Source organism: Xyrauchen texanus, chromosome 35 (assembly GCF_025860055.1).
Source record: "Xyrauchen texanus isolate HMW12.3.18 chromosome 35, RBS_HiC_50CHRs, whole genome shotgun sequence".
NCBI classification, from domain to species: domain Eukaryota; kingdom Metazoa; phylum Chordata; class Actinopteri; order Cypriniformes; family Catostomidae; genus Xyrauchen; species Xyrauchen texanus.
The window spans coordinates 8,025,527-8,038,670 of NC_068310.1; the positions used below are offsets into that span (position 1 = coordinate 8,025,527).

The 13,144-nt window shown below is 38.1% G+C and overlaps 1 protein-coding gene across 2 annotated transcripts; it reads right to left on the minus strand.

Moving 5' to 3' along the window:
* Positions 1 to 1,039: 1,039 nt before the first annotated feature.
* Positions 1,040 to 8,665, minus strand: pnpla1 (patatin-like phospholipase domain containing 1). 2 transcript variants are annotated; one of them, XM_052105839.1, is made up of 9 exons: positions 8,402 to 8,665; positions 6,910 to 7,142; positions 6,429 to 6,494; positions 6,121 to 6,330; positions 5,260 to 5,320; positions 4,544 to 4,786; positions 4,325 to 4,436; positions 1,772 to 1,894; positions 1,040 to 1,693 (listed from the first exon to the last, which is right to left on the minus strand). In XM_052105839.1, exons 1-9 carry the CDS (start codon positions 8,604 to 8,606, stop codon positions 1,432 to 1,434), a joined length of 1,515 nt encoding a protein of 504 aa, XP_051961799.1. In that variant the 5' UTR covers positions 8,607 to 8,665; the 3' UTR covers positions 1,040 to 1,431. The 2 variants fall into 2 exon arrangements, with proteins under 2 accessions (XP_051961799.1, XP_051961798.1); XM_052105838.1 differs by having other exon boundaries at positions 4,325 to 4,457.
* Positions 8,666 to 13,144: the final 4,479 nt, after the last annotated feature.

A 13,144-nucleotide genomic window follows, 5' to 3' on the forward strand; every position in this document is an offset into this window, starting at 1 on the left:
GTTTAGAACTACACTTCCCAGAATCCACCTGCCATCATCACTGCCATTTTGTTCATTGTTTTCACCTGTGTCTCATTCTGTCATCACTCACTGTGTATTTAAGCCCTGCTTTTTGTTCACTCCTTGTCGTTCGTTGAATGTTGTTGTTAGCCTGGTATGTGTTCCCTGCCCGTGTTTTCTAGTTTTATGTTTTATTTCCCCATTGAGGGTTTTTCCTTTGTTCCCGTATTTTGTGTTTTGCCTGTTTCTTTACTTAATAAAGTTGAACTGCGATTGGATCCGCATCTCCTCGTCTGCTTCGCTGCCTCCATTCGTAACAGTTACAGACAATGGTAATGGTCTTTATAATAGCCCTCATTGTCTTTACTCAAACTATAATTTATTTGTTTATTTTATTTTGGGGGTGCATTTGAGCTCAACTCTTTCATGACCTTTCCCCATTTACGCTAAATAACATTGGATTTTGCACTGAAAATGAACGATATGATGATTATCATGTGATTTTATTTGGCTAAGTCAGGTTGAGCATCTCTTTGGACATAATGCACAGTAATTGGTCAAGCTTTTTATCTGAGGAAGGTGACGTCACCTGTAGATGTTTGTCTTGATGGGATAAATGAGGTATCACAGGACTTACCACTGCATAAGTGAGGCCATGCTTAGGCATGCTCTGTTTGATGCCATTGTGCTTCTAATATAGGGTTCTTTTACTAAAAACATATTTTGCCATTTTATTCTCTGTTTCGATGAGATAATGGATTTATAAATGGTTTGAAATCAAATAATGGTGGCATTGAAGAAGTTGTGCCTGGAACTGTATTAGCCACCACCCTCGTCATTTGAAAGTCTCCGGTTGAGCACCATTGCTAATCAATCTAATCTGAATCCTAGAGTTTGAATGCCAGTGCTTGATGTAAAAAAGGTCATGCGATATATATATATATATATATATACATAATGTATCAGCAAATTGTGGTGCACAGTACACATGTCCCATTCAAATTCAATGCTTGTAATGTTAATTTTTATCCATCTATTATTTATTGTATATACGTATATTACAGAAACAGAATATTATACTGTTACTTAGAATGTAAGTAAACCACAAATTACACTATACTGAAAAGAATGTCTTCTATTTCAAAACCTTTCAACATTATATAACACTTGATTCAACACATCAAAACTTCTCCCTAATGATTATGATAGAAACAATAAAAAAAAATAACACTATCTAGGCCACAGGAGAAAAGTGTGATAAGCGTAAGCTGCATTATTTGTTTTACTTTGCAAGTCTTTTAACATTACTAGAGCTTTTTTTAATTTTATTTTTTATTCAAGGCATAAATTATGCATGCTTGATGCTTTTAATGGATTGATATATCAATCTGGACATAATGATTAACATTACAAATCTCGGTTTGTATGTGTTTAATGTCTTTTCACATGTCCAACATGTTGCTGTAATGTGTGTTGCACCTCAATCCTGTGTCTTCTCCATTTGCTCTCCGTTTCTAGTGAACACAGAAGTGTGTAGAGTTTAGGGAGGGTGTGTTCCACAGAGGGACTCTCTTGAAAAGCAGTAGGGACCTGACCATTCAGATCAGAGGCCACATTTCTTTCGGCACACTCTCTTGCCCTGTGATACTCAGCGTGAGCTAGCAAAGGGATAAAACTGAACAGACCCTGCAGCCTTGGGAAAAAAAACAGAACAGAAGCCATGAGACTTGGATTTAAACAATGACACCTCAAATTTCAGTACTGCACTTACATGTCTCTTAGGCCTTTCCTCAGAGTAGACAAGTAAATGTTGAGCACAAAGATTATGAAGAGTTTAACCCCCTGCCAGAGCCAGTATACCACCACCGTAGCATGTTCGATCCATTTCTGATACCTCCAAAACAACAAATCCAAACATCACAATTACTTACATGTGGTCTCAAAATATTGTCTCTCAAATTAGAAATGTGTGTGTGACAGGGCGGAGGGCGGGGCCGTGTCCTGATTATACACACCCGGTCCCATATCAGGCTAATTAAGCCTCTGAGAGGGATAAAAGGCTGACTGCGGAAGGTGGTGCGATGAAAGAGAGATCGTTAACGGTCAGCTGACCGTCGTGTGTGTTTGTTTCTTTTGTTTAAGTATATCATTAAAATATTATTTATATTGCCAAGCCGGTTATCACCGCCTCCTTTCCATTGAACTGCGTTACAGTGTGTAAACCTAGAAATTGACAATGCTTCAAGGAGTAGTTCACACAAATAAGTTTTGACAGTTGTTCCATAAAATGAATTATTTTGCTAAATGTCCTGGCCACTCTTTTCCATATATGAAAGTGATTGGGAAAGCATGCTGCATTTTATTTAAATGCAGTAAATAATATTGTTCAATCAAAAACTGCTGCTATTAAATTTTGATATGGAATATGATCATACTGAAGTAAGAATATTATTTATTGTATATCAATTTAAGCAGGAAAGACGCATTGCATTTCTAGTGGTAGATTTTATTTTTATATATCACATTTCTTAGGCTTTAGAAGCGTTTTTAAACATGTGGGAATGTGCATTCATCAACCGGTTACATGTCCGACATAATCATACCTGTTCATTGAACAAAGTTGAAACTTGTTTTGCTGAACAATAAACCATTTATAATCCATTTTATTAATATTAAAAGCTATTACATTCTATAAAGCTTAAAAGACTATTAAAACTGCAGTGCTGCCTATTTCCACCATTGACATCTGCTGCTCGAAAGAACCGTTTCCTGTGGTGTGACGTCAGAGTAATTGAATCTTTTAAGACATTCAAGAGCTTTGCATGAAGAAAAGGCTGAAATTTAAGTTGTTATTTGTTGAAAATCTTCCCTACCCTTCCAGACTGATCTCATCTTGAAATTGGCGATAGTACTTTGAAAGCTTACCAAAAGCGTGTGTTTTTTTTTGTTGTTTTTTTTTCAAATGTATGGGCATGTGTGACTTCCAGTTTCCTGGTGAAATGTCAACAAAGGGGCACCAAAAGGGAGTTTTAAAGCTTTTGTTGTTATAATTGTTGTAATACAGTGAAGAGGAATGCATATTTTATAAACGGTACCCCAAACCAAAACCCAACCTTACACCTAAGCGTCAGTAGTGTAACAATTTAATCTTCGAGGGCAAATGGAACCTCCAAATCACACTCGTCATTGATTGTGTGAGTGCGTTTACTTTAACGTGGGATGTGATCCTGCTGATGCAACACACTATCAGTCGCGACAAATGAGCATGTAAACACAGTTGAACTGATGCAGAAATGCCTGATGGGGGTGGCTCTTGTAAGTTACTCAGCAGAATGTAGATGATGTCTGGGTACTTGAACATTTTGTAGCAACATTTAGATTTTCACATGTGATCATGTTGACCCTTCAAACTAAGGGTAAACTTCTGTTCGCGTATTCTAATATAGCGTATGCCAGTGCAATGCGCAAGTGGGCGTGGGTGGGAGTGTTTGTGCTATTGTGGGTGTATGTGGGTAGACTGTGCGTGTATCTTATGGTAATGAATTGGGGCAAAGTGTTATTTGCTAATAATCTGAATAGAACCTCAGAATGAAATTGCACTTAATCCAGCCCATTAGCAGTTTACATGCATGATTTTGCCAAACCCACTTGCGCTTAGACTTAGCGCATGCTTGCACAAAAATGCCAAAAGTTCATGACCATGCCTATTGATTTTTCGTGTATGACTTATAGCATAGAGCAGCACTCTTAAAAAAGGGACCATTGCATTCGCAATGTTGCCACAAGGGGTGCTATAGTGGATGTTAGTGTGAACTGTCTGCACATTTGGCGAGTTTTCTCTTTCAAGCGAACCATGGTCATGGCAGAGCAACAGTTGGAAGATAATATTGCTAAGCTAGTAAGGTAAAGTTAATGTGTTTTATAGCAACCTACCTGAATAGTTAGACATTCGGGTTTAAAGCATAATCTTTTGATGGTAACTCCACTGCCCCCTTGAGTACTGAGGTTTGTCACCACCATGCATGAATGCACGTTAAGCATGTTCAGCCGGATGACACGTTGGCAATGAGTTGGCCAAGCACTCGCATCCGCATTCATGAACTTGTGTAAGCGATGTTTCTAGCCTTAAGTTCTCACTTGTCTCGTGATCAATCATTGACAAACATCATTGACATTAAACCTGCCATAATGCTTCTTGAGTAAAGTACATTTGTTTGTTTGTTTATTTTTGTGTAAACTATTCCTTTCTGCTTTAAATTTGCTGCTTTTATGCATCTTATGAAAATGGACAATGCTTTGAAATAAATTATAATTGAATACATACCTGTCCATGAATGTTGTTGCACTCCAGATTGGCAGTGTGAACAGGAAGAGCAGGTACGATAGTGTCCGTTGAGATAACGAGACATTCGCATTACTCATAATCTCTATCTGACCTATGATATTACACAGCAGCACTGAAAATGGGGAATAAGAATGTATTTTCTCTTCTTTATTGCATCATCCATCAATGTTTTAATTAGAAATTTAAATAAGACAATACCTTCCTGAACCTTTACTGATGAATTCTTATGTACTGCCTGCTCTTGATGGGATGGACTCATTGATAAGCCCACCCAATTGACGCTCTTCTCCTCAGGGTGTTCCAGGGAGTTCTGCTGTAATTCCTCTTCCTGGTCTCGTCCCTCTGCATCATCGGTCTGTGTTAGCATCCAGTGATCTGAGCTCCGTGAATCATCAGACACGTCAGAATCCCTTCTCAATTCAGGGTACAAATGCAAAGCGTCTGTTGAGGTGCATGAGAAAGTTATTAAAGGAATAATTCACACAAACATTTACATTTTATAATTATTTATTTACCCTCAAGCCATTGTCAACACGTTGTCAATATGAACTGCTATTATATGGAAAGAGCAAGAGTCTACTGTCTAATTCAGTGATCCATAGAAAAAAAATAAAAGCAAATGAGTTTGGAACAACATGAGGTGAGTTGACAGAAGTTTCTTTTTTGATGGAACCATTACTGCGAATGCAGCTTTAACCATCGTTGTAAAAAATAAAATAATAATATTATATACTGTACATATATATATATATATATATATATGTATATATATACACACACACACACACACATTATCTACAAGATACAAGTTTACACTATCAAAACTAATTTTTATGGGTTAGATGAAGTAGAAATAAATCCTTAAGATAAAATGTTCCACTGTTTCTGTGTATTTGTGATATATTGACACTCACTGTTCCGCTGCAGAAAATAAACAGTATCTTGGTATCCACTGTAAAATGCCTTCTTCAGAATCTGTTGATTAACAACAAATAACAATATCAAACCAATTAAGTATTTAAGGATCTAAAGGAATAGTTAGCAAAAAAAATGTATTGTCATCACACCCTCATGCAATTTGAATCCTGCATAAGTTTAGTTCTTATGTGGAACACAAAGTTATATAAATAACAAAACTTTATTTTGCATTTATTTTCCATTCTATTCTTTTTCATCCGAATGAACAATGACCATTTATTCTGTTTTCAGTGCATACTGATGTTACAGTAACATCACATTTCCACACTGCCATATTTGTGACCATCAGCGAAAGGAAACTATGCCGGTGAATGGAAAAACACTAGTGAAACTATATATATATATATACACAAATAAAAGAAAAAAGAAAAATGCTTTTGCATGCCAAGTCCCAGAAAAGGTGTAAACAGGTCTTAGGTGAGCACAGAAGAAGATGCAGTACTGTTTGCAGACTGCAGTTCTCACATGAACTTTTTAATGTGACATCTCTGAATGAACCCACCCCAATATCTACTTTTCCTTAAAAGTAATGGGGTTGGAACAAACTCACAGTGGGTAAATTACAAAATATAAATTTTGTATGGACAGTTCCTTTAAAGGAAAAGTTTACCCAAAATGGAAATGTTCTCATCATTTACTCACCCTCCTACAGAGCTGAAATATTCATCTAAAAATCTTAATTTTGCAGAAGAAATATCTGGGATGGCAAGAAGGTGAGTACATTTTGAGAGAATTGACATTTTTGGGTGAACTATCCCTTTAAATTCATGTGATGACATGTTGTTTGAAGCTCTCACCCGCCAGTCCCGAGGGAACATAGCATCTACCAGTCTGATGAAATTAGTCAGAGAGAACTCGAGGGAAAGCTGTTGGATGATCACATCACACAGGGTGGTGGAGGTATCAGAGGGACAGATGTCCATCTCACCAGCAAACGGGGAGATGGTGAGGGTGGGAGAGGAATCCTCAAAGGGCTGGATGTTTGTGAAACCTCCATCCATGTAGTGCTGGAATTAAGTGTAGAGGTTTTCCATTTTTAGCATATTTGAAAGGCTTTCAGAGAACTCTGATGTACGTTTTAATAGAAATTAGAATTTCTACTCACCTCACCTTTATACTGTGGTGGAATCATGCCAGAGTATACAGGAACAAAACAGCTGCACAAAAGTGCCTTATAGTGGAGGGGGAAAAGACTATTAAAGGCAAAGGTGAGAGAAGAAAATGTGACTGCACAGTTTCAGAACATTATTGAAGTATTGTTGGAGGCCAGCTCTTGAGATCTGTTTTCAGATCAGAATAAAAATTAAAAAAGGTTCTCCTATAAGAATCTCCTATAACTTCACTTTTCTGAGCTATGATTGCAATTACTTTTAACCAATCATGCTACACATGTTACATATTAATAGAATTAATTTTGAAGCAATAACAAAGTTTATTAATTATCAATCCTCGCTCATTAAGAACTTGATGTTTATTTGTGTTACAAAGTACTTCAAAATTGAATTGCACTATAAAATGGACACTGTAATGTGAAGTGTGATTGAAGATACTTCTGAAACACTTGCTCCTGCATTTGCAATGCTTACTTTTATTAAGTCTTCATTGGAATGAAATTCTGACACTAGGATGTTTTTTCTGTCAGGGATGCGAGTCATGGAAACATGCAAACGGCCGCTGGCCAGACCATAGGCATTATCAGGCAGTGTGCGCTGCAGTGTGACCTCCAACCATCTGAAAATATCTACTGTTGGATTGAGAAGACCAAGTGGATGTTGTTTTGTGAATCGCGCAAATTCCAAAAACTGGTCTCGCACGCGACCTATGAGAAGAAAGAGGTGATTTAATGATTAGTTATTTTAAGTAAATCATAAGTCATTTAGCTGCACTTTAAGAAATGTATATATTCAGTTGTCAGCATAAAGCGCTTTTTCAAGGCTACTTGACATTAGAGTTAAAAAAGACTTGTATTGGTGTAACCTAATAAAAAATGTTAATACAAATTATTTTCAATGTTACAACATGAAGTAAATTCGATGTTGATTCACAAAACATTTTTACAGTGAGCCTTTTATCCAAAAGTTACATAAGTGATTCTTACAGTACACTTAAAGGAATATTTCACCCAAAAATGAAAATTCTCTCATCATTTACTCACCCTCATGCCTTCACAAATGTGTATGACTTTCTTTATTAAGCATAACACAAATGAATATTTTTAGAAGAATATCTCGGCTCTGTAGGTCCATACAATGCAAGTGAATGGGTGCCAAAAATGTTAAGCTCCAAAATCCACATAATGGCAGCAACAAAAATAATAATAATCCATTAGACTTCAGTCATTAAATCCATGTGTTCAGACACTGTACGATAGGTGTGGGTGAGAAACAAATTCAATAATTTAGACATTTTTCCCCAGTAGGGGGCGATATGCATGAAGAATTTGAATCACCAAAAACACAAGGAGAAAGTGAAGGAAAAAGGGCTTAAATATTGATCTGTTTCTCACTCACACCTATCATATCACTTCTAAAGAAATGGATTTAACAACCAGAGTCGTCTGGAGTACATTTATGTTGCCCTTATGGGGATTTTGCAGCTTCAAATTTTGGCACCAATTTACTTGAATTGGACCTACAGAGATGAAATAAATCTTTGTTTGTGTTCAGCAGAAGAAAGAAAGTCATACACATATGTGATGGCATGAGGCTGAGTAAATGATGAGAGAATTTTTATTTTTAGGTCAACTATCCCTTTAAGAACACTCCAACTGGGACAAACTGGTGTTAAGTATTAATTACATTTTTTATTGGTTTCATGATTCAAAAATGAGCTTAATGTGGTCACATCTAAATCAACACGTATGAGTCAAGAAAAAAATAAATAAAAATGTAACATCAGTGAATTAACTTAATTACATAAGGTTACAACAACAAAACAAATTTTAAGGGTTAGACAAGGTGACCACTTTTTACAGTGTGTTGTTAAGTTAACAACAGGATGTTTCCACTTTTTATAGTTTATAATGGACATAAAAAATAAAATCAGTGGAGGTTATTAATAGAAAATATCTCACATTACCTAGATTTGACCCACAAACAACAGCTGCAGCAACGAGAGACCCAGCAGATGCGCCGTAGACTCTTGGAGCGCTTTGTAGGATCCACGGTGCATTATCCAGAAGACTCTGTGCAACACCAAGCTGGTATGTTGCTAGAAAGCCAGAACCACAGAAAGACACTGAGAGGTTCTCATTTTGAGAAAGAATACATAAAGGCGATGACATGACTAGAACTATCTCCTCGGTTGTGTGATGGTTCTTCAGATCTTTAACACACTTTTGTGGAGTCCCATCATTGTGCAGTGTATTAAAAGAGGAGGTCACGGTATTATTAACTCGATAAGAGCGCAGAAGTCCATCCTTCCCTTGGACATCACGAATGATGTCAAACAACCAAGAAGAATGAAATTCTGTCCCAAATCAATTTGCCACTGCATGCTGTCTGGAGTATGCATGTCTAATATATGTGTGAAAACACTCACTGTGCATCATAAGTAAATATCTGCATTCATATTTTCATTTGAGCAATCAGAAATACATTGAAGATGACTACCACCCCTATTCACGAGTTCAAATCCAGGGTGTGCTGAGTGACTCCAGTCATTTCTCCTTTTGGCCTGGTTACTAAGGAGGGTAGAGTCACATGGGGTAACCTCCTCGTGGTTGTGATTAGTGGTTTTCGCTCTCAATGGAGCGCGTGGTAAGAGTAGCATGAGCCTACGGTGCTGTGAGTCTCTGCGGTGTCATGCACAATGAACCAAGTGATAAGATGTGCGAATTGATTGTCTCAGAAGTGGAGGCAACTGAGACATGTCCACCGCCACCCAGATTGAGGTGAGTAACTGTGCCACCACGAGGACCTACTAAGTAGTGGGAATTGGGCATTCCAAATTGGGAGAAAGGGGAGAAAAATAAATACACTGAAGAAAATGAATAACTTGACACATTACAGTAAACTTAAATAAGCATACACAGTCTGATGACACTGGAGAACTAGCCAACTCAAGAACTCTTTTAGGCAAAAATGTGTTATTAGAAAATATTTTTTTTATCATGCGATCTAGTGGCAACACACTTTATTTTTAAGAACTTTGCATCCAGAACTTGATAGAATATATAATTATGGAGTTAAGCAAGAAATATCAACCAAATATCACGATTATGAATCACAGGTTTCACTAAAGCCGAAACTGAAAGGTTAACACTGCATTTGACTTAGTGGATGAATACTTGGGCTGGTAACCCAAAGGTTTTTGTTTCAAACCCTAGAAGGCCATTGTGTACTTAAAAAAAAAATATTTTATTTAAAATACAGTGTGTATTTAATACTTAAAATACACTGTGTATCTCCTGTGTCCTCAAAGTGAAATGTACAGTAATATACAGTACAGTTGTATATACTGTGTGTGTGTGTGTACATATATATATATGTACACACACACACACACACAGTATATATAAATATATATATATTTAAGCAATATCACACTAGCAAGAGTGCGATATGGCCCTACATCATCACTGCTGTGATTTGGCTGCTGCAGCCAAATCACCCTGCAGCTCTTGCCTGGTTGCCCACTAAAGCTAAGCAGGGTTGAGCCTGGCCAGTACCTGGATGGGAGACCTCCTGGGGAAAACCAAGGTTGCTGTTGGAAGTGGTATTAGGGAGGCCAGCAGGGGGTGCCCACCCTATGGTCTGTGTGGGTCCTAATGCCCCAGTATAGTGATGGAGACACTATACTGTAAAAAGGCACCGTCCTTCGGATGAGACGTTAAACTGAGGTCCTGACTCTCTGTGGTCATTAAAAATCCCAGGATGCTTCTCGTAAAGAGTAGGGGGTGTAACCCTGGTGTCCTGGCCAAATTCCCCCCATTGGCCCCCATCTATCATGGCCTTGTATTAATCTCCATCCTGAATTGGCTACATCAATCTACCATCTCCTCTCTGCCAATAGCTTGTGTGTGGTGGGCGTTCTGGCGCACTATGGCTGCCATCGCATCATCCAGGTGGATGCTGCACACAGGTGGTGGTTGAGGAGATTCCCCCTATACTATGTAAAGCGCTTTGAGTGCCTAGAAAAGTGCTATATAAATATAATGAATTATTATTATTATTATTAATCACAGAAGTGCTGATTTAGGGCCATATCACACTCTTGCTTTTGTGTTTATATATAACAGTTCATTGAACAGGTAAATTTTTTTATATTAGGAAAAACCGAGAGTGATAAAAAAAAAATGCATTTGTGCATGGAACTACTTTATATGGATCAGAATCTCCCGTTGCTGGTTCAAAACAATTGATGCCCAAGCCTCTGTTAGTAATTATAAAATGCCACACCGGAAATAGTATCACAGCTTGTGCTGTTTCGAACAAGTTATTGGATAAACAAGGATGGATGTGTGTGTGTGTGTGTGTGTGAGAGAGAGAGAGAGAGAGATGGAGCATGTGCAATCACCTGTTGCCACTCCCAAGCAGAAATGCTGTCAGCTTTCCGAGGATTAGCTTTCTCAGTGGAAATATTGTGTCAGGGGTATTTCTCTCTATTTTGTGTTAGCTGGTGTGCAAGAGTTGATCACTATAGAAACCGCAATGTCCTCCGCCATTATAAACAGCAACCATTGTGTAATTAATCAGTCTGTTGTGTCTCTCAGCTGTGAGTAGTATTAATACAAGCGATCACAAAGAGCTGTTGTATGTAAAGTGGTTGATGCAGATTCACTTCATGTCACCTAACTGGCTCATATTACACACAAAAAATTATCTTTTGCCACCACCTGCTGGCTAACATATGTAATGTAAAAAAAAAACAAAAAAAAAAACATACCATAGCTTTTAACAGATCTGCACTGCTCGTGCACTTTAGTTTAGAAAGGCACGAACACAAGTGTAGTGATACACACACAGTGAAGCGTCCGAGTGCTGATGGTGTCAGACCATCAGTGCTCATGGAACGTCTCTCATCCAATCAGATTCGAGGACCGGAACTAACTGTTGTGTGTGTGTGTGTGTATATATATATATATATATATATATATATATATATATATATATATATTCATCTGTATACATATTCTTCTACTGCTGTAGCCTGTAGCCCATCCACCTCAAGGTTTGACGTGTTGAGCATTCTGAGATGCTGTTTTACTCACTATAATTGAACAGAGTGGTTATCTGAGCTACCGTAGACTTTGTCAGTTCAAACAGGTCTGGCCATTCACTGTTGACCTCTCTCATCAACAAACCATTTTCTTCTGCAGATCTGCTGCTCACTGGATGTTTTTTCTGTTTGTTTGTTTTTTCTCCTTTCTGAGTAAATTCTAGTGACTTTTATGCATGAAATCCCAGGAAATCAGCAGTTACAGAAATACTTAAACCAGAATATATATATATGATATATATATATATATATATGCCCACTGAAGCTTAGCAGGGTTGAGCCTGGTCAGTACCTGGATGGGAGACGTCCTAGGGAAAACTAAGGTTGCTGCTGGAAAGGTTAGGTGTGGGTCCTAATGCCCCAGTATAGTGAGGAGAACACTATACTGTAAAAAGGCACTGTCCCTTAAAAGAATAGGGGCGTAAACCTGGTGTCCAGGCCAAATTCCCCCCATTGTCCCTTCTCAATCATGGCCTCTTAATAATCCCCCTCCATCAATTGGCTCTATAACTCTACTCTCTCCTTTCCACCAATAGCTAATGTGTGGTGAGTGTACTTGTGCACTATGGCTGCGGTTGCATCATCCAGGTGCATGCTGCACACTGGTGGATGAGGAGAGTCCCCTGTTCACTGTAAAGTGCTTTGAGTGTAGTGTCAAAAAGCGCTATATAAATGTAACATTCATTCATATATCTATATCTATATACAGTGAGGAAAATAAGTATTTGAACACCCTGCTATTTTGCAAGTTCTCCCACTTGGAAATCATGAAGGGGTCTGAAATTGTCATCGTAGGTGCATGTCCACTGTGAGAGACATAATCTATAAAAAAAAATCCAGAAATCTACAATGTATGATTTTTTAACTATTTATTTGTATGATTCAGCTGCAAATAAGTATTTGAACACCTGTCTATCAGCTAGAATTCTGACCCTCAAAGACCTGTTAGTCTGCCTTTAAAATGTCCACCTCCACTCCATTTATTATCCTAAATTAGATGCACTTGTTTGAGGTCGTTAGCTGCATAAAGACACCTGTCCACCCCATACAATCAGTAAGAATCCAACTACTAACATGGCCAAGACCAAAGAGCTGTCCAAAGACACTAGAGACAAAATTGTACACCTCCACAAGGCTGGAAAGGGCTACTGGGAAATTGCCAAGCAGCTTGGTGAAAAAAGGTCCACTGTTGGAGCAATCATTAGAAAATGGAAGAAGCTAAACATGACTGTCAATCTCCCTTGGACTGGGGCTCCATGCAAGATCTCACCTCGTGGGGTCTCAATGATCCTAAGAAAGGTGAGAAATCAGCCCAGAACTACATGGGAGGAGCTGGTCAATGACCTGAAAAGAGCTGGGACCACCGTTTCCAAGGTTACTGTTGGTAATACACTAAGACGTCATGGTTTGAAATCATGCATGGCACGGAAGGTTCCCCTGCTTAAACCAGCACATGTCAAGGCCCGTCTTAAGTTTGCCAATGACCATTTGGATGATCCAGAGGAGTCATGGGAGAAAGTCATGTGGTCAGATGAGACCAAAATAGAACTTTTTGGTCATAATTCCACTAACCGTGTTTGGAGGAAGAAGAATGATGAGTAC